Raw genomic sequence first — 22312 nt, forward strand, 5'->3', positions numbered from 1 at the left:
TGGGGGGGTGGGCGGAGGTTCTTGGGGGGGGGGGTCGTTGGGGGGAGGGGGGTTTGCGTCGAGGGCAGGAGGGCCTGGGATCCCTCCTGCCCGTAATGTAGTGCGGAGTGGGGGTAGGGGGTCGCCGTGGCCAGGAGGGTTTGGGCTCCCTCCTGGCCCGAACAAATAGCGGGGGGGGGGGTCGCCAGAGCCAGGAGGGCTTGGGCCCCCTCCTGGCCCGATATTGTCGGGGAGTCGGGGGGGGCAAGAGGGCTTGAGCTCCCTCTTGCCCCGATCGTGTCGGGGGTGCCACGGTTGGCTGGGGCAAGAGGGCTTGAGCTCCCTCTTGCCCTGATCATGTCAGGGAGTCGGGGGGGGCAAGAGGGCTTGACGTCAGAGAAAGGGCGAGACCGCCGGTAGAAGCAGTGCAGGCGCAGGGCTCACAGAAGGGCCGGGACCGCCAAGAGGAAGCAGCAGGACACCGGTAGGAGCTTCTACATGATGGGGGGGGGTCCGGAGGCTGTGGGGGTGCGAGCGGTCCTTCAGGCTGGGGGTGTGGGTGGGAGTGCGTGCGAGCGGTCCTTCGGGGTGCGGGTGCGTGCGAGCAGTCCTTCGGGGTGGGGGTGCGAGCGATCTTGTGGGGGGGTGAATCGGACGTCGGGGGGGGGAACTATGTAAAAAAAATTTTGTACAACGCGCAAGGGTATGCGCGGTTTGTAAAAAACACGTATAACGCGCGCGTTATATGCAAGAAAATATGGTAATCCCTAATCCCAATTCTCTGCAGCAATTCACTCTACTATTCAATTCCTCTGGAAATGGCCAGATAATTTCTTTTGTAATCCGCCTTGAACTGCAAGGTATTGGCGGAATAGAAATCACTAATGTAATGTAATAACTGCACATCAGATTATGCACCTTCAGGGACACATGGAGGGGCATTTTTGATAGTGTGTCTAAGCCCAACTTTGGACATATCCCACAAGATGTCCAAATATCAGAGCAGGAAAACATCCATTTTCAAAACCACTAGATGTCCAAATTTTTTTTAAATGACCTGTTTGAACATCTTAGCCTTTAGGACATATAACTTTTTTGGCCATTTTCGAATACAAAAACGTCCATATTCAAAACGTCCTATTCCAGACCATTTGGACGTAGGAGGGGGCCAGTAAGGTAATGGATTGGCCACATAGACATCCCAACAGAGCAGTGGGGTACCTAGAGATCACTCCTGTGAACTTCAAATAAATGGTGTCTGATGTATATCTCTATAGCAAAAAAAGAAAACCCTCCTAAATTGTATAGCCAATAGAAACCTAATCAAGATACTACTAAAATTGGCTAAACCTCCTTAAACCTGAGATGAAAGTCTGACAATGTAATATTTTCTGAAAGGACACCGGGGTTAAGATCAAGGACATCAGTATGAGCCCGCCATAAATCGTAGGAACCTCTAGCTCAGGCTAAATCTCAAAGGTGACTAGCACCAGACATATGTCTAGATGAGAATTGCCTCATACATCATGTAGTCCATAATCGTCCCCCGTGAACAAGATAGTTATATTTCCAAGTGAGAAAATACAGGCTTAACACACAGGAAAAAGGGGAAATAAAGACATCACAAACAAATACTAAACCAACACAATAAGTACAATAAATAATAGTGAATAAGGGAGGTATGTGAATGGCGGTTAATAATTTAAACATGCATGATTCTAAGTTTTAATAAATACGTACATGGACATTGACATTAATAAATTAATGCATAACATCTGATAAAATTAGTGCATAACATCTAATGAACAATTCTTACTGAATAAATATCAATTGTATTAAAAATATATGAGAACAATGTATAAGAGAAAAGTGCAAAAGTACAAGGACCCTGAGATAAATGACTTAAATACTATAAAAAGATTATATACTCATGAAAGGTGCCAGTGCCAGTGCAAAAGTTCCTATCTATAAATAGCAGCAAGATCTAACTGAAGACTTTAAACGTCAAATGAATGTACCTGCACGATGAAAAATCAAATAAGATAAAGTGCAACTGCTAAAGTGCAAATGCTAGAGTGAAACACTAAGGTACAAATAATACCACTCATATAACAGGGCTGCTATAGCTAATAGAGCACCAACGCTACAAAATGCTTCCGGGGTCCCAGAACATTACAAACCCCAAACGCATACACACACAACACCACTCAAACCATATGCATATCACCACTCGACAGAGCTCCTTTTCGCGTCTTCATCAGGAGCGGGATACAAATAAATTGATGACCCAGTGGAAAGACCGACAACAAGTTTCTCAGTTAGTCGGTCAAAAGTCAAAAGGAAATGTACAGCGCTGTTTGATTTGTACACGCTGTACATTTCCTTTTGACTTTTGACCGACTAACTAAGAAACTTGTTGTCGGTCTTTCCACTGGGTCATCAATTTATTTGTATCCCGCTCCTGATGAAGACGCGAAAAGGAGCTCTGTCGAGTGGTGATATGCATATGGTTTGAGTGGTGTTGTGTGTGTATGCGTTTGGGGTTTGTAATGTTCTGGGACCCCGGAAGCATTTTGTAGCGTTGGTGCTCTATTAGCTATAGCAGCCCTGTTATATGAGTGATATTATCTGTACCTTAGCGTTTCACTCTAGCATTTGCATTTTAGTAGTTGCACTTTATCTTATTTGATTTTTCATCGTGCAGGTACATTCATTTGAAGTTTAAAGTCTTCAGTTAGATCTTGCTGCTATTTATAGATAGGAACTTTTGCACTGGCACCTTTCATGAGTATATAATCTTTTTATAGTATTTAAGTCATTTATCTCAGGGTCTTTGCACATTTGCACTTTTCTCTTATACATTGTTCTCATATATTTTTAATACAATTGATATTTATTCAGTAAGAATTGTTCATTAGATGTTATGCACTAATTTTATCAGATGTTATGCATTAATTTATTAATGTCAATGTCCATGTACGTATTTATTAAAACTTAGAATCATGCATGTGTAAATTATTAACCGCCATTCACATACCTCCCTTATTCACTATTATTTATTGTACTTATTGTGTTGGTTTAGTATTTGTTTGTGATGTCTTTATTTCCCCTTTTTCCTGAGTGTTAAGCCTGTATTTTCTCACTTGGAAATATAACTATCTTGTTCACGGGGGACGATTATGGACTACATGATGTATGAGGCAATTCTCATCTAGACGTATGTCTGGTGCTAGTCACCTTTGAGATTTAGCCTGAGCCAGAGGTTCCTACGATTTATGACGGGCTCATACTTATGTCCTTGATCTTAACCCCGGTGTCCTTTCAGAAAATATTACATTGTCAGACTTTCATCTCAGGTTTAAGGAGGTTTAGCCAATTTTAGTAGTATCTAGATGTATATCTCACCATAAGCCCCTTATAATTTTATTATGAGCCCCCAAAAAACTCCCCTAAAACCTACTATACCCACCCCAGTAACCCTTATGGCTGCAGGTGGCACCTATATGGAAGTATAGTAGGGTTTGGGTGGGTTTTGATGGCTCATGCTTAATACTATATATGTGGTTAGTGGGTCCTCCTCTCTGTGGTTCACTAACCCACCTAACAAGTAACTACACACCTGATGCTGTACTAGGCTCCCCCATACCAGATGCTGCTGTTATGAGCCAGTTATGTACCTTTTTGTTCTCATTTTTGTGTGGTGGAAGGGGGTCAGCAAGCATTGGGGGAATGTGGGAGTGTCATACATTGATGCATGCAGTGGTCATCTGGTCAGTTTGGGCACCTTTGTGGCACTTAGACACGTCTAAAACAGGTCTAGCTGCAAAAGTCTTAAGTTCCGTCCAGGACATTTTGCAAAAGATTTGAATATTGCTGCAAGACGTCCAAGTCTAACCTGCCCTTATGCAAACCCAAAGCCCGCCCTTAACATGCCTCCACCATGCCCATCTCAAGCACTGGATATACAGAGACTGGAACACCTCGCTAGACATCCTGAAAGGCAGTTTTGATTATCAGTACTTGGATGTCCTAGCGATTAGGATGTCCAAGTGCCGATTTAGGATGCTTTTTGAATGTTTATATTTTTTATTATGAGCCCCAGGGCATCCAAAGTACACGTCACCCTGTTTCATGACTTCATCTCAGAATCCCACAATGGACCTTGCCAACCCAATGATCTCAAAGTCATGGGACATCTGCCTGCTCCAATTCTAGTCACCTCGGACTTTTGTCAGTCTCTCCAGTGGTAGATGGGCCCTCACAACCTTATTTGATGTCTTCCCTTTCAACCTCCTCGCCATCAAAAAATTCTAACCACAGACATTTCGATGTTGGAATGAGTTGCTAATCTGGATACCTCATCACTTGAGAACTTTGGTCTCACCAAGAATAAACCTTCCATATCAGTCTCCTAGAACTATGAAGTGTAGGCAATTCTCTCTAACAAACTTGGTTTTTTCTGTTACATAGAGCATTTTGGACCCCGGTTCTTTTACAGAAGTTAAATAGCTCTAAGTCAAATAGATGCTGGCACTGTCATCTTGAAGCTGGGACATTAGACCATTTGTTATTCTATTGTCCATTGATTCTTGCTTTCTGGAAATCAATATGGGGGTCAAATAAATTGTTTATTGGAAAATCCAGTGGCATTATCGTATGATACTATACTGTTTGGCATGTCAATGAGGGCTGAGAGCCAAATATCATCTAATAATAACAGGCTTCTACTTATTATGACAGGGGTTGCCATACAACAGATTACAAGTAATTGGAAAAACTGGGGAGATTGAATTACAGTTTCTGGTGGAATTCTTTATGTCACATTTATAAAATGGAAAGGACAATAGCCACACAGCAGGGGGATTTTAGGAAATGTCAGGTGATTTGGGAGCCACTAAGAAAATATTGTAATGATTGAATATTATTTTTCCCCTTTAATATGTAAGTCCAAGGTGGGGGGAGGGGGGAAGGGTATTTTGGTTTGAATATTAAAGTAAGGTACATAAGAATGGGGTTTATGGTAGATTTTCTTGAATTTAAAGAATGTTAATGATTAGGGGGAGGGGGAATAAATTCTGATATGGATTTTAAAAGAATATTAAGTGTTGTATCTGAGCATAAAATGTTATATATATGCTGTTAAACTTATTGTATATTTTAAAAAATGAATAAAGAATTGGAAAAAAAAGAAGTGTAGACAATTCTCTCTAAACATTCCAAGACCAACTCCATATTCTATCTGAACAAGCAAGGAAGCATGGGCTTGTGCCCCCTTTGCATGGAAGCAATCTAAATTTGGACTTGGGCAACTGCTCGTGACATATTTCTAAGAGCATATTACCTGACGGGAAAGCAGAATGTATTAGCGGACAAATTGAACAAACTTCAACTTCACAATTGGTGTCTCAGCACAAACTGGGGTGCCGCAGGGCTCGGTGCTTGGACCCATGCTTTTTAACATCTTTATAAATGATCTGGACATAAGTACGACGAGCGAGGTGATTAAATTTGCGGATGATACGAAGTTATTCAGAGTAGTAAAGACGCAGGAGAATTGCGAAGATCTGCAATGTGACATAATCAAGCTCGAGGAATGGGCATTGACATGGCAGATGAGGTTCAACGTGGATAAGTGTAAAGTGATGCATGTCGGTAACAAAAATCTCATGCACGAATACAGGATGTCCGGGGCGTTACTTGGAGAGACCTCCCAGGAAAGGGACTTGGGAATTCTGATCGACAAGTCAATGAAGCCGTCCACACAATGTGAGGCGGCAGCAAAAAGGGCAAACAGAATGCTAGGAATGATAAAGAAGGGGATCACAAACAGATCAGAAAAGGTTATCATGCCGCTGTACTGGGCCATGGTACGCCCTCACCTGGAGTACTGCGTCCAGCACTGGTCGCCGTACATGAAGAAGGACACGGTACTACTCGAAAGGGTCCAGAGAAGAGCGAGGTCCAGAGAAGAGGGACTAAGATGGTTAAGGGGCTGGAGGAGTTGCCGTACAGCAAAAGATTAGAGAAACTGGGCCTCTTCTCCCTCGAACAGAGGAGATTGAGAGGGGACATGATCGAAACATTCAAGGTACTGAAGGGGATAGACTTAGTAGATAAGGACAGGTTGTTCACCCTCTCCAAGGTAGGGAGAACAAGAGAGCACTCTCTAAAGTTGAAAGGGGATAGATTCCGTACAAATGTAAGGAAGTTCTTCTTCACCTAGAGAGTGGTAGAAAGCTGGAACGCTTTTCCAGAGGCTGTTATAGGGGACAACACCCTCCAAGGATTCAAGACAAAGTTAGATAAGTTTTTGCTGAACAAGAACATGCGCTGGTAGGGCTAGTCTCAGTTAGGGTGCTGGTCTTAGACCAGAGGGCCGCCGCATGAGCGGAATGCTGGGCATGATGGACCACTGGTGTGACTCAGCAGTGGCAATTCTTATGTTCTTATGTACACCAGACATAGATCTTTTCGCTTTGCCTCACAACAACAAACTTCCTCTATTCTGCTGCAGACTCTTTAACCCCAGTTTTATGATGTCTGATGTCTTCCTCATTCATTGGGGGGGGGGGGGGGGCAGCTTCCTATACTTTTACTCCAACACCTCTCATCAGGAAAATACTCAAACTGCCAGGATTAGGACACTGTGATCCTCATAGAACCTCATTGGCCATATCAACCTTGATTCCTACTCCGCCTAGAATTCTCTTCCAAGGAGCCATACAAGCTCCAGCCGTTTCTGAACTCTTGACCCAGAACGACGGATCTCTCCTTCATTCCACTAACATTGAGGTTTCTTTCACCCAGCAAGTAAATGCCTTTTGCCTCTCACCTGCAGTCTCTTCTGTCATTCAAGCATCTATGAAATATTCCACTCAGTCAATTATTTTCTGTCCCTGCACCATCCCCATCATATTGATGCCATCCCCTCACCATCCCCACAGTTTTCTTTACCATCCCCTTACCCAACCCACATGGCTACATGATAACAAGTTGGCCCTTAATACATCTAAAACAGAGATCATGTTATTCCCATGCAGGGAGGGTCAGAAATTAGAAGCTAACATATCAACAACATTATGCTCAAAGAAGTCACCAAGGTAAAGATTCTCGGGGTCTTTTTAGACCAGAAATTGAGCTATCATGATCAAATAAGTTCACTTGTTAGAAACTTGTTTCTACAGGCTAAAGCTGATTAGATCACTATCCTCATTTCTGGATGAAGCATCCCTAAACATCTTAATTCATTTATTAGTCATATAAAAAATTGACTACTATAAAGCTTTGAGGTTCTTTTATCAGGCCGCGCTAGCGGGGTTAGCATGCCGGATGTTTCATCACACGCTAATCCCCGCGAACGGATAAAAAACTAACGCCTGCTCAATGCAGGCGCTAGCGGCTAGCACAGCAGGCGGTTTAACGTGCGTTAAACCCCTACCACAGCTTGATAAAAGGACCCCTTTGTATAAGGATACAACCCTAAAAGAAATACGCAGACTACAAATACTTCAAAACACGGCAATAAAAATAATTACTAAAAGGAAAAAATTTGATCATGTGACTCCCCTCTTGAAGGAAAAGCATTGGTTACCAGTTAACCATAGAATCACATATAAAATAGCATTACTCTCACACACTATTAATGAACAAAGCCCCTGCATTTTTAGAAAGACTCTTATAGTCCTATAAAATCTTTAAGATCGGAAGAGAAATCGCTCCTCCTAGTCTCCTCATTAAGAGTCATTTATTCTAGGAAGACACGATCTTCTCTGTCACGGCCCCCCAAATCTGGGATTCGCTTCCAATTAATATAAGGGAAGAAAAATTACTTGGTAAGTTTAAAAGTCTCCTGAAAAGCTGGCTTTTTAAAGATGCTTTTAACTGAGTTATGCATACTTTATATTTTCAGGATGCTTGTTCCAGTAATAGTAGGAGGTTAAGCAAAAATTGAGCGGGTAACCTTTCCCCCATCCTTTTGTTTCATACCTTTCTCTTTTTTGATATGATTTATAAATTATATTTAATCCTTTTTTTTAATTTTTTCCTTTTTGTGTTTGTCTGGTCCACAGTAGTCTTCATTGTCTGGTTTGAGCAATATGTTTTGTTTTTTTTTTACCCCAATTTTACGAGTACTTGTAAATCGCATTGAATTAAGATTTTGCGATCAAATCAAATTTTTATTAAACTGGAAACTTGATTTAGAGATAAACAATTTTTATTGAATAAATAAAGATGCATACAATCCATGAAGTACTCAAATTCAATATTTTACATTTTTGTTCTGTAATTTAACTCTCCACCTCCCAGTCACCATGCCACCAGAAATTTTGTTACAACAATCCAAAACCACATCTTGCACCCCATATTCCTCTCCAATACCCAACCCCACATTTAAAAGATCTTATAAATTTAAACAAAACATAAAATGCAATCTATAACTTTTAAAAATTTAACACAAAGCAATAGGCATAACTTTGTTAAATGTTCAAGAAAAACATACAGTATTATTTATTAACATGGACTGTAACAATACAGTCATTTCAAACTATGTTAAAATAATAAACCATCTACCTAGCCAGTTCCATTTTATGCTCCTTGATTGTTCTTCCTAAAACTGAAAGGAACATTCTGATGATATGCTAGGGACAGGAGTTCCAAGCAATGAGCAGTCAACATGCCAGTTTTGGCCATACATGGGATCTCAGTTGCCAGAAAGTAGTAAGAAATGAGCAGAATTCCTTGTCTGCATTCGGTATGCATGTATCCACTTTGATTACAGAAACTGTTTCCTGGCTCTTGAGTAAGTGCAAAAAATATCTGCCTTCAAATCTTATCATTTTGGATGTTTAGTTGGTGGTTCAGCAATTGGCTGCACCTTGACTCCTCACTTCTCTCTCCTTATACACCTCCCAGAGAACTCTGTTCCTCAGATAAATCACTCTTAACGTTACCCTTCTCCTCCACTGCCAATTCCAGACTTCGTTCCTTTCATCTAGCTGCCCCCTATGCCTGGAATAAATTACCCAAGTTTGTCCGTCAGGCCCCTTCACTTGTTTAAAAGCAGACTGAAAACCCACCTTTTTGATATAGCTTTCAATCCTTAACCCTAGTCCTCTGCCCTCCAACCCAGCCAGCTGATTAACCCTTCCCCTTAACTATATCTATGACATCTTGTTTGTCTGTCTTGCATGATTGGATTGTAAGCTCTTTCGAGCAGGGACTGTTTTCTTACTCTTTGTGACTCTGTACAGCACTGTGTGTGTCTAGTAGCCCTATAGAAATAATTAATAGTAGTAGTAGCTTGATCAGTTTCCGCAGTCTGTTTATGGACTGTTCTATTCTTTTGTAAGTGATATTGCTGAGGCTCAGCTTCAGTTTTTGATGGCTAGAGTCCATGAGAGGCAGTGGCGTACCTAGGGTATGTGGCACCCGGGGCCCATCATTTTTTGACACCCCCCCCCCCCCCCCCCCCATGTAAAAATTTTTTTTTTTTTTTTTTTGCAATAACCATGAAATGGAATAAATGGTCAGAATAGAAACAGGCAGTGAAAATTTTCTTTTATTGAACCTCATATATGTAACCATTATTCCAAACATAACATAACATAAATTATGTCTAAATTGTCATGACATTAGAAGTACATATGGAGTAGTTGCAGGTGATGCTTGGGATAGTTCTGATTGTGTTAGTTCGGTTTTATGTGTTTTTTGAATAGAAGGGTTTTTATTTATTTTTTGGTGGTGGTGGAGAGTACAAGGATCAAATAGCCTGAACATTGCTAAATTAATTGGAAAAGGCTGAACAGGAATGGGGAGGGGCGGGGGGGTGATTAAGTGTTAAAGTTATTAGATGATCAGAGAGGGGAAGAAGTAAAGGAGGAAAAATTAGAGTGAACAGTTGGAGAAGTTGACAAGATCAAGGCAGTGGCCATTCTGGTTAGTAGGGATAGTGGAGCATATCTGGAGACTGAGTAAGAAGGTTAAAACAACAAACTTAAAAGCAACTTAGAATTCTCTTCCATTTTTGTTCCCATTATAAAAAAACACTGATAAGTTCCCAGGAAAAAAATACATTAAAATAAGAAGTGAAAACAAAGGCCCCTACAGATGAGAACATAACATAAGAATAGCCTAACTGGGTCACACCAATGGTCCATCATGCCCAGTAGCCCATTCTCATGGTAGCCAATAGTGCTGCCCGATTCAGAGAAAAATATTTCATTTGATTCGATTCACCCTGTTGAATCGATTTTTCGATTCGATTCACTGTTAATGACACCGCTTTTTAAGTTTAAACAAAGTACAACAATAAATTTCACAACCATAAATTTCACAAAGTACTTAAAAAAAAAAAAAATCACATTTTTCCATTAAAGCAGTTCTGGAGACATTTGCTTGAACAGTCTTTTTTCCCAGTCCATAAGCAAGCAATATGAAAAAGATTTCCTTAATTATCTATTCAAACATTTTTGCTATTTACTTTCATTGTACCTAGACTATTATTCAGTAGAAAAAATTTAGTTTGTTCAATCAAGCAGAACATTCACTCATAGAAGTCCAATGTCCACACAGGATTTGATTGAACAAACCAAATTTTTTCTACTGAATAATAGTTTAGGAATACTGAATAGCAAAAATGTTAAAGCCACACAGAAAAGCAGTAAAAGTCAATAGGTTCTCCAAGTGGGAACAACCTGATGTCTCAGCACTTGAGGAAAAGACCACGTAATAATGTTTATAAGATAAATCATATAAATGATTATACTGAAGCAGGGTGTCCTCAGCGTGAGAGGTAAGCGAGAGGAGAGAATTCTCCAGCGCTTTACACAATGAGGCACAGGTTAATCACCCTCTGCCTGCAGTGCACACCATCATAGGACACCTCAGGTGTGCTCAAATTAATCAATGTGATAAATTAAACAGTGATAAACAATTGGTCAATCACAAGAGTGCAAGATCAAACAGGTTGTTCCCACTCAGAGAACCTATTGACTTTACTGCTTTTCTGTGTGAGTAGATAATTAAGCAAATTTCTGATAGCCTACAGAACTGATTCTCACCTTCCATCCCCAGCCCCCAAGACTTACCAGACCCCCCCTGCCGATGTATTTACTTACTGCCTGAACTGGATATTAAATCGTGGGGAAGAGAGGAGAAATGCGGGGAAAGAGCCAGCCAAAACTAGTATTTGTTGCTGCTGAGTGCCGAGGTCTGCTGCACGAGGTCCGCTCGCTCGCCGCTTGACTCTCCCACTCCTTTCGTTTCTTCCGATGTAATTTACTGTTTTGCAAAACCGGAAGTTACATTAGATGGGAAGAGTCCGGCGGCGTGAAATAGTCCGAACTCGTCGATTCACCTGATTCGAATCGGTGAACCGATTCGAATCGTGAATCGGGCAGCACTAGTAGCCAATCCAGGTCACTAGTACTTGGTGAAAACCCAAAGAGTAGCAACATTCCATGCTACCAATCCAGGGCAAGCAGACGCTTCCCCCATGTCTTAATAACAGACAATGGACTTTTCCTCCAGGAATTTGTCCAAACCTTTCTTAAAACCAGCTACGCTATCTACTTTTAACATAACTTCTGGCCACTTCATTTTTAAGCTTAGATCTTTCCTTCCAAACAGAGACCTTGCTAGATGTCAAATACAGCACAAGGTAACTTTACACGGACTTAACTGTGCAGGAAATGAATCTCCTCATACACCCACCATATAGTGCAAAAATGTGCAAAGGTCTGTTTTTTTCTTTCAATTACTACATAGCCTAATGCCACACAAGCAGCGCTGTTAAAAACATATTCTGAAGGTCAATGCTAAGGTTGACAAAGTTTCCTTCCTTGGACCAGAAGGAGATACTGACAAACCACTGGAAGAGATTCTAAAACAACTACCCAGAAATAACACCCAAAGACCCACTCAGTGTGTGAACCAGTTGAGTGGAGTGGACTAACTGGGGGTGGAAATGGGCCCAGAGTTTGCTCAGCAGAATTTCCCAGACTACCTCTTCCTCTCAACACACTGACATGCTACCACCACCACCAACACTAGGAACACCTCACCGAGTATGCCAGCAATGCTTATAAACTTTATAAAACACATTATTATATTTTCTTATAAAGCATATATTTTAACTGAACTCAGCCTTGCCATTCACAAAAATAGAAAAGTTCCCATTTCAAGCTGTCTCATGTACACCTTTCAAATCTAACATATTGTAATCACAAAACAGAAAATAAAATTATTTTTTCTACCTTTTGTTCTCTGGTCAATATTCAAATCTTGTTGGTCCCAGGCTCTTGTTGTCTTGCTTGCCAGGGTCTCCTTTCTCCGTGCTAACCATCCGTCTGCCATCTCTGTCCTCCCCTTCCGTTTCCCTTCCCTCTCCCGGAGATCTGGCATCTTTCCTTTTTTTTGTCTCCACCCACAGATTCACCTTTTCTCAACTCCCCACCACCCCAGGATCCACCATCTCTCCCTTTCTGTTCCCAACTATCCTCCTATCCAGTATCTCTATCCTCCCTCCACACCATCCCCTGTTTCCAAGTTCTCTCCCTTTCTGTTCCTTCCCTCCCTAAATCCCATTATGCACCATCTCTCTCACACTTCTCTGTTTTTAGACCCATTAATTCTAATCCCCAAAGTCTGGCATATGCACGTATCTTTGAACCCCCCCCTTCCCTCTCTCCCTCTGTGTACTTTTACACCAGGACCCCATCCCCCGAAGGTCTGTCCCCCCTCCGAAGGGCTACACCCCACCCCTGAAGGCCTGCACCCCCCCCCGAAGGACTTTACCTCCCACCCGAAGGTCTGTCCTCCCCCCGAAGGCCTACACCCCCACCCCTGAAGGCCTGCACCCCCCAAAGGACTTTACCTCCCACCCGAAGGTCTGTCCCCCTCTGAAGGCCTACACCCCACCCCTGAAGGCCTGCACCCTCCCCGAAGGATTGTACCCCCCACCCGAAGGTCTGTCCCCCCTGAAGGCCTGCACCCCTCTGAAGGCCTGCACCCCCCCGAAGGTCTGTACCTCCCGAAGGCCTGCACCCCCCTGAAGGCCTGCACCCCCCCGAAGGACTTTACCTCCCACCCGAAGGTCTGTCCCCCTCTGAAGGCCTACACCCCACCCCTGAAGGCCTACACCCTCCCCGAAGGATTGTACCCCCCACCCGAAGGTCTGTCCCCCTCTGAAGGCCTAAACCCCACCCCGAATGCCTGCACCCACCCCGAAGGCCTGCACCCCCTCCCGAAGGCCTGCACCTCCCTGAAGGCCTGCACCCCCCTGGAGGCCTGCACCCCCCCCCCCGAAGGTCTGTACCTCCTGAAGGCCTGCACCCCACCCAAAGGTCTGTCCCCCCCTGAAGGCCTGCACCCACCCCGAATGCCTGCACCCACCCCGAAGGCTTGCACCCCCCCGAAGGCTTGCACCCCCCCGAAGGCCTGCACCCCCCCTGAAGGCCTGCATCCCCCTGAAGGCCTGCACCCCCCCTGGAGGCCTGCACCCCCCCCCCCGAAGGTCTGTACCTCCTGAAGGCCTGCACCCCCCCTGAAGGCCTGCACCCCCTGAAGGCCTGCACCCCACCCGAAGGTCTGTCCCCCCCTGAAGGCCTGCACCCACCCCGAATGCCTGCACCCACCCCGAAGGCCTGCACCCCCCCGAAGGCCTGCACCCTGCCTGAAGGCCTGCATCCCCCTGAAGGCCTGCACCCCCCCTGAAGGCCTGCACCCCCCTGGAGGCCTGCAACCCCCCCCCCCCCAAAGGCCTGCACCCCCCTGAAGGCCTGCACCCCCCCTGAAGGCCTGCACCCCCCCTGAAGGCCTGCACCCCCCCCTGAAGGCCTGCACCCCCCTGAAGGCCTGCACCCCCCCTGAAGGCCTGCACCCCCCCACCCGAAGATCTGTCCCCCCCTGAAAGCCTACACCCCCCCGAAGGTCTTTACCTCCCACCCAAAGGTCTGTCCCCCCCCTTAAGGCCTACACCTCCCTCTTAAGGCCTACACCCCACCCCTTAAGGCCTACACCCCCCATCTAGTACTGTCTAATGCAATTAGGTACGGGTCAGGAGGCCAGAGGGGAAGCAGGACATTGCAGCAATTCCAAACTGACCCTCCTCCCTCGCCCTCTAAAGCAGGAGCCGGCTAGCAAGAGGAAGTTGCCGATCCTGCTTTAGGGGGGGAGGGTCAGTTGATGATTCGGGAGGCCGATTTTGGGGTTTTTTAAAAATTGATTCGGGCAGAAAAAAAAAATAACAATAAAACCACCGCCAAGCAGCCCAGCGATACTCACCCTCAGTTCCTGCCTTAATTGCAGTGTCCCACGCAGCTCGGGCTCCCTTTCTTGCTTCCACCCAGCCGGAAACCGGAAGTTGCTGACCAAGCTCCGACGGCGATGGGGGGTGTGGCCGTGGGGGAATGGAAGTTAAGAGAGAGGGCTCAGGCAGGATCACTTCGGGGACTCGCGGAAGCCTTGGAGTCGGGCCATAGCAGGGAAGTTCCCGGGCTATGACTCCAAGGCTCGAGCACCCCTAATGAGCTGGCACCCGGGGCGGCCCGCCCCCCCCAACCCCCCCTAGGTACGCCACTGATGAGAGGGTATGAGATTTTATGTGCAACCTATCCAGACCTCATTTCAAAATGCTGCTTTCATATTAGCTGTATTATCAGCCACATAAATAAGACTAGTTCGGTATAGATTTTACTTTGCCAAAATATGTGAAACAAATTGAGAAATACTCGCTAGTTTCAGTGACCTCCGCCAAAATGACTGAACATAAGCATCAATTTTCATCAAGGTAAACTCCTCTTTCAGTATTTTTTATAATAAACTGAGGTGTTAGTGTCAAGTTTTCAAGTCAAGATGTGCACGGGGACATAACTTGGTCCCCACCCTTCTCTTCCTCATTCTTTTCCAATTCATTGTCTCCCGTCTCCATTCACTTTTGATCTTCCCTCTCCTATTCCTGCAGGAGTAATGACTTTCTTGTCCCCATCTCTGCAGATTTTTGTGAATTTCTACAGGTTTCCCATATGTTCATCCTCATACATACCTCTATTTCAAAAACTTCTGTAAAGTAATGCTGGGAAGCATCTCAGCACCATCAATGACATCAACCATTAGTGTGAATATTCATCCTGTTGCATTACCAACAGGTTATTGACTGGTCTGGTGGAACTAAAGAAAAGAAAAAAGTAAGACCTAGTTTCTCCTAGTTTTTGTAGTCTAAGGGGCAGAGAGATCTTCACCCAGAGAGTTGTAGAAATCTGGAACGCTCTTCCGGAGGCTGTTGTAGGGGAAAACACCCTCCAGGGATTCAAGACAAAGTTAGACAAGTTCCTGCTGAACCAGAACGTATGCAGGTAAGGCTAGCCTCAGGGCATTGGTGTTTGACCTGAGGGCCGCCGTATGAGTGGACTGCTGGGCACGATAGATCATTGGTCTGACCCAACAGTGGCAATTCTTATGTTCTTATGAAAATCAAAATTATAAACTATGCTCATTATCTGCTCTTTTCTAGCAGGCAGGTTTTGATGGATTATAATCTAGAATTTTGTAAAAATGCTCCACAAAATTTACACTGTGAAAGGGGTAATTTTTATAAAAGCTTTTTCAAAAAGGCCTTTTATAAAATTGTATGGTCATTTATGCTTGCATATGCAAATATTCCTATAAGATCCTATATAGATATTCCTGGAGCTTTGGGTGGAGGTGGAATTGTGTTTTTCTAATTTTGCATCCCTGTCAGTTAAATCACATCTACCCAGAGAGAAGATGAGATGTTCTGAAAATAATTTTAATTTTAGATCACGATCAGATCACCTGTAACTATTGTGAATTTAGGAAACACCTAAAAACATACCTGTTCTTGAAGTACCTAGCTAATGAATCTGTACATTATCCCAGGACAAGCAGGCAGGTATTCTCACTAGTGGGTGATGTCATCTGACAGAGCCCAGATACGGACATCTTGCAAGCATGTCTTGCTTGAAGAAACTCAGAAGTTTCGAGATGCCTGCACCGCGCATGCGCCAGTGCCTTCCCGCCCGATGGTTCGGGCGTTTCTCCTCAGTTCATTTTCTTCCGCGGAGCTGAGAAGTCTATCTTCAATTTCGCGCCCATTGAACCTCGTTGCTCGGCGAGGAGGAACGGCGTGCGGTGTCCGGGTCCTCGAGGAGGTCCTCGGTTGGTGCTATGCCTCCTTTGGAACCGATTCCCTCGAGGAAGGCCTCCCTTAGTGATATGCCGCCTTTGGAGCCTATCCCCTCGAGGAAAGCTTCGCTTAGCGACTTGCCTCCCTTGGAACCTATTACCCCGCCCCATGACACAGTGTGGCGTCCACCTTCGAGGCCTCCCAGTCCTGGGCATAGCAGGAAGCAGGACGAGTTCTTCCGAACCCCATATCAAGCTTGGGCGTCGTCGGGGGAAGCTTCGACTCTTCCGCCTCTGCGATCGACGGCATCGAGTCCGATCTGCTCCTTGGAGGCGTCTGTCCAGGTTTCTCACAGACGGGCTCGATCCCCTTCCAGGCATCAAGAGGGGCATCGATCCAGACACTCTTCGAGGCATTCCTCTCGACACTCGACCGTCTCGCCTCAGAAGAAGTTGCCTCGGATGGGGTATGCTGCTTCGGCTGGGTCTCCGCCTCCGGATCTGGAGCTCGAGGACCCCAAGGTTTTCTACTCGCCCTGTTGCTCACAAGCCTCTGTGGAGCCCGAAGCTTCGTCTTCTTCCAGTCCTTCTCGTAAACCGGCGACGGCGGACCAACTGTCTTTTTCCTCATTCCTCAGACAGATGGCGGATGACATGGACATTACCCTCGATGCTGGGTCTCGATACTCCAAGGAGTACCTCGATACCATACACTTGCCTCGTCCTCCGGCCGAGTCCTTGCGCCTTCCTCTGCACAAGCTCCTCGACCAAACTTTCATGAGGTGTTTCGAGTCTCCTTACTCTATCCCTGCGGTCCCTGGAAAATTGGATGCTCAGTACCGCATGGTGCATCATAAGGGCTTCGAGCGTCCTCAGCTTTCTCACCAGTCCCTCCTGGTCGAATCCTCGCTCAAGCGGTCTCATCCTGGCCAGATCTATGCTTCAGTGCCTCCGGGCCGCGAGGGCAGAACCATGGATAAGTTTGGTCGACGCATCTATCAGAATTCTATGATGACGTCCCGAGTCCTGAATTACAATTTCCACTTTGCAGCCTACTTGGAATTTTTTCTGCCTGTGCTTCGGAAATTCACACCATACATCAAGACCCAGGCTCGGTTTGAGTTTGAGGAAGTGGTGGCTTCGCTGTCCCAGCTTCGTCTTCAGTTAATGCAATCTGCCTATGATGCGTTCGAGCTCTCGGCCCGAGCAGCAGCCTGCTCTGTGGCGATGCGCCGGCTGGCCTGGTTGCGGACCATTGACATGGACCCAAATCTTCAGGACCACCTGGCAAACGTTCCATGTGCTGGGGCGGATCTTTTTGACGAATCCATCGAGACTGTCACGAAGAAATAGTCTGATCATGAAAAGTCCTTCCAGTCTATTCTTCGGCCGAAGCCTAAGCCTCAACAGTCTCGACCCTCTCATCCACCGTTGATTTATCAGCGGCGTTATCAACCGAGACAAACTCCACCTGCGAGGCAACTGGCGAAGCGACAGCCTCCTCAGAAGGGTCAGCCGAAGTCTCAGTCGCCTGCTGTCCCTAAGGCCACTCAGCCTTTTTGACTGTTTCGTCGAGGGCATAACCAACCTCGTTCTGCCTCCCCCTGTTTTCCCATCGGAGGGCGCCTCCATCATTTTTATCATCGCTGGGAGGCCATAACATCCGACCTTTGGGTCCTTACTATCGTCAGGGAAGGATACTCTCTCCATTTCCATCGGGTCCCTCCGGACCACCCTCCAAGAGAGTATCCTTCCAACTTGACTCAGACCGCCCTTCTTCTTCAGGAAGCTCAGGCTTTGCTCCGGCTTCGTGCCGTAGAGCCGGTCCGACGGACCAATTGAACCAGGGGTTTTACTCCCGGTACTTCCTTGTTCCGAAGAAGACGGGCGACCTGCGACCCATTTTGGACCTCAGGGTCCTCAACAAATTCCTAGTCAAAGAGAGGTTTCGCATGCTGACACTTGCTTCTCTCTACCCCCTCCTCGAGCAGAATGACTGGTTATGCTCTCTGGATCTCAAGGAGGCCTACAATTACATTCCCATTCATCCGGCCTCTCGCAAGTTCCTCAGATTTCGGGTGGGACACCTCCATCTACAGTATCGAGTACTTCCATTCGGCCTGTCTTCATCCCCCAGAGTTTTCACGAAGTGTCTGGTGGTGGTGGCCACAGCACTCAGGAACCAAGGTCTTCAGGTATTTCCCTACCTTGACGACTGGCTGATCAAGGCTCCCTCGGCCTTAAGGGTCATCTCGGCGACCCTGTCCACAATTCTGTTCCTGCAGAGTTTGGGATTCGAGATCAACTTTCCCAAATCTCATCTACAACCTACCCAGTCTCTCCCCTTCATCGGGGCGGTCCTGGATACCGTTCGCCTCAGAGCGTTCCTTCCTCCTCAGCGCATGGATGCTCTTCTTCGTCTCTGCCAGTCTGTGTCTTCTCGCCAGTCCATCTCAGCGAGACACATGATGGTCCTCCTGGGCCACATGGCCTCTACAGTTCATGTGACGCCGTTTGCCAGACTCCATCTCCGAATTCCTCAGTGGACCCTGGCATCTCAGTGGACTCAGGTGTCGGATCCGTTGACTCGACACATCATCGTCACTCCTGCTCTTCGGCAGTCTCTACTTTGGTGGATGACCTCTTCGAATCTATCCAGAGGTTTGCTGTTTCACTCTCTTCCCCACCAGAAGGTCCTCACAACCGATTCCTCGACCTATGCATGGGGAGCGCATCTGGATGGGCTTCGCACTCAGGGATTCTGGACCAGTGCGGACCGACTCCATCAAATCAATCTTCTGGAGCTCAGAGCCATCTTCAATGCTCTTCAGGCATTTCAACATCTGCTTCACGACATGGTGGTCCTGATTCGCACAGACAATCAGGTGGCCATGTATTATGTCAACAAGCAGGGTGGCACGGGATCGGCCTCCCTCTGCCAGGAAGCTCTCAGAGTCTGGGATTGGGCGGTTCGGCACAACGCCTTCTTCAAAGCTGTATATATTCAGGGGAAGGACAATGTCCTGGCAGACAACTTGAGTCGTCTACTCCAGCCTCACGAATGGACGCTCCATTCCACGCCCCTTCATCAGATCTTTGCTCAGTGGGGGACGCCTCAGATAGACCTCTTTGCGGCTTCCCACAATTTCAAGCTGCCTCAATTTTGCTCCAGGATCTACACTCCTCATCGCCTCGAGGCAGATGCTTTCCTGCTGGATTGGGGGAATCGCTTTCTGTATGCGTTTCCTCCTTTTCCTCTCATTCAAAAGACTCTGGTCAAGCTGAAGTCCGACCATGCCACCATGATTCTGATAGCCCCTCGGTGGCCCAGACAACCTTGGTTCTCCCTTCTACTTCAACTCAGCAACAGGGAGCCTTTTCTCCTTCCGGTGTTTCCTTCACTGCTTACTCAGCATCAGGGATCGCTACTTCATCCCAACCTGCAGTCTCTCCACCTGACAGCTTGGTTCCTCCCAACGTAACTCCTCACCAGTTTTCCCAGGCGGTGAGGGATGTCTTGGAGGCTTCCAGGAAGCCCGCTACTTGTCAATGTTACTCCCAAAAATGGACTAGATTTACTTCCTGGTGTATATCCAATTCTAAGGAGCCTCAGCGAGCCTCCCTCTCCTCTGTGTTGGACTATCTTCTACACCTGTCTCAGTCTGGTCTCAAGTTGACCTCTATTCGAGTCCACCTGAGCGCTATTGCGGCTTTCCATCAGCCTCTGCAAGGGAAACCTCTCTCTGCTCATCCTGTGGTTTCCAGATTTATGAAAGGACTTTTTCATGTCAATCCTCCTCTCAAACCGCCTCCAGTGGTTTGGGATCTCAATGTTGTCCTTTCTCAACTTATGAAACCTCCTTTTGAGCCTCTGAGAAAGGCTCCACTAAAGTTTCTCACTTGGAAAGTGGTTTTTTTAGTGGCCCTCACATCTGCTCGCAGGGTCAGTGAGCTTCAGGCCTTGGTGGCGGATCCACCTTTCACAGTATTCCATCATGACAAGGTGGTCCTCCGCACTCATCCAAAATTCCTACCTAAAGTAGTCTCTGAATTTCATCTCAACCAATCCATTTGTGCTTCCAGTGTTTTTTCCAAAGCCTCATTCTCATCCTGGAGAATCAGCTCTACACACTCTGGACTGTAAATGTGCTTTGGCTTTCTACTTGGATCGCACCAAACCACACAGAGCTGCTCCTCAACTTTTCGGCTCCTTTGATCCAAACAAGTTGGGACGACCTGTTTCGAAGCGCACCATCTCCAACTGGATGGCAGCTTGTATCTCTTTCTGCTATGCCCAGGCTGGATTACCCCTTCCCTGTAAGGTCACAGCACATAGGGTCAGAGCAATGGCAGCCTCTGTAGCCTTCCTCAGATCGACACCTATTGAGGAGATTTGTAGGGCTGCCACTTGGTCCTCGGTTCATACGTTCACCTCTCATTATTGTCTGGATACTTTCTCCAGACGGGATGGGCAGTTTGGCCAAACTGTGTTACAAAATTTGTTCTCCTAAGTTGCAAACTCTCCCTCCATCCCACTGAGGTTAGCTTGGAGGTCACCCACTAGTGAGAATACCTGCCTGCTTGTCCTGGGATAAAGCAATGTTACTTACCGTAACAGTTGTTATCCAGGGACAGCAGGCAGCTATTCTCACGTCCCACCCACCTCCCCTGGGTTGGCTTCTCTGCTAGCTACCTGAACTGAGGAGACACGCCCGGACCATCGGGCGGGAAGGCACTGGCGCATGCGCAGTGCGGGCAACTCGAAACTTCTGAGTTTCTTCAAGCAAGACATGCTTGCAAGATGTCCGTATCGGGGCTCTGTCGGATGACATCACCCACTAGTGAGAATAGCTGCCTGCTGTCCCTGGATAACAACTGTTACGGTAAGTAACATTGCTATCTCTCCCATAAAAACTGATCACTTAAACTGTTAGCCACTAATATCCAACTAACCCTTGTAAACCGCATAGAACTTCACGGTCTTGCGGTATATAAACTGTTATTATTATTATTAATGTTAATAATCTAGAAAATCAGTGTTCCTCAGTGGCCTAGTGATAATAAATGACCCTCATTGCTATGATTATAACATTTTGCTAACCCTGCATTTTTTTCTATCTTTGTATACAGATAGTGGTTACCCAGCATACCTGGGAGCACGTCTGGCCTCTTTCTACGAGCGAGCTGGTCGAGTGAAGTGTCTAGGGAACCCAGAAAGGGAGGGAAGTGTCAGCATTGTTGGGGCGTAAGTGCAGACATATTTGATATTATTCATACTGCCATTTATCCTGGTTTGATCTCTCTTGATCTGCTTCTATGATGTTATATCAGAAAAAGGAATAGGTGGTGTTCTGGACAACAGTTAGCAATTTACACGGTTTTGTTTTTTATTTTATAACTCATTTACCCCCTCTTTTACTAAACCTATTAGCGGGAGCTGACTTGTTAAATGCTCCGACACCCATAGGGATTGAATGGGTGTCAGAGCATTTGCCACATGGCACTCACTGCTGTGGCTTAGTAACTGGGGGCCTTAGACATTATAAATGAATATTTTTTACACCATGTGCAAGATATAGTTATTCCTTAAATATCTTTATTAAACTGAAGAGCTTTGTCTGTTCTTATACTTGAAATATACAGAAAAGAAATTAGTGTTCATGTACATATATTCAATAAATACCAGTATAGTATTTTTAAAAATCTACCTCACTTATAGCTAATTTTGGCTATTTTATATTACTGGATGCCTGCAGTCAACAAGTTCTTTGCACGTACAAGTGCTATATGGTTTTCTATAAAGTAGCATGAAAATGCTTTAGCGCATATCTGCAAGGGGGCTTGCACATGAGTAGAGCATGAGAGGGGCATGGCATGTCTTCAAGTTATACAAATAACTTATAGAATGCCAAAAGTTATATGCATAGCATGGCACACTTAGGCATGCCTTTGTGCCTGCCATTGATTTGACATAAATCAGTGTGCTTAAATGTAGACATGCCAATTTGGGTTTCAGTAGTATTCTATAATAGCATCTTGGTACACAGATTCTGTTATAGAATTGGTGCTAAGAATATGGCACTGACATGCCTAACTGGAAGCACCAAGTTGTAGAATTGTCCCCTAAGATGGTCATATACTAACAGTGTGCTATGCATTTGTATAAGCTATATGCCACAGGGCCCATTTT

General features: G+C 45.7%; 1 protein-coding gene across 4 annotated transcripts in view; it reads left to right on the plus strand.

Moving 5' to 3' along the window:
- ATP6V1A (ATPase H+ transporting V1 subunit A) overlaps window positions 1–22312 on the plus strand; it is a 176318-nt gene that overhangs the window by 100430 nt on the left and 53576 nt on the right. For all 4 annotated transcript variants that reach the window (XM_033941981.1, XM_033941978.1, XM_033941979.1 and 1 more), the window contains one exon: window positions 21253–21367. In XM_033941981.1, coding sequence (XP_033797872.1) covers window positions 21253–21367 — 115 coding nt within the window. The remainder of the gene's footprint in view (window positions 1–21252; window positions 21368–22312) is intronic.

Source organism: Geotrypetes seraphini, chromosome 4 (genome assembly GCF_902459505.1).
Source record: "Geotrypetes seraphini chromosome 4, aGeoSer1.1, whole genome shotgun sequence".
In the NCBI taxonomy this organism is placed as follows: Eukaryota; Metazoa; Chordata; class Amphibia; order Gymnophiona; family Dermophiidae; genus Geotrypetes; species Geotrypetes seraphini.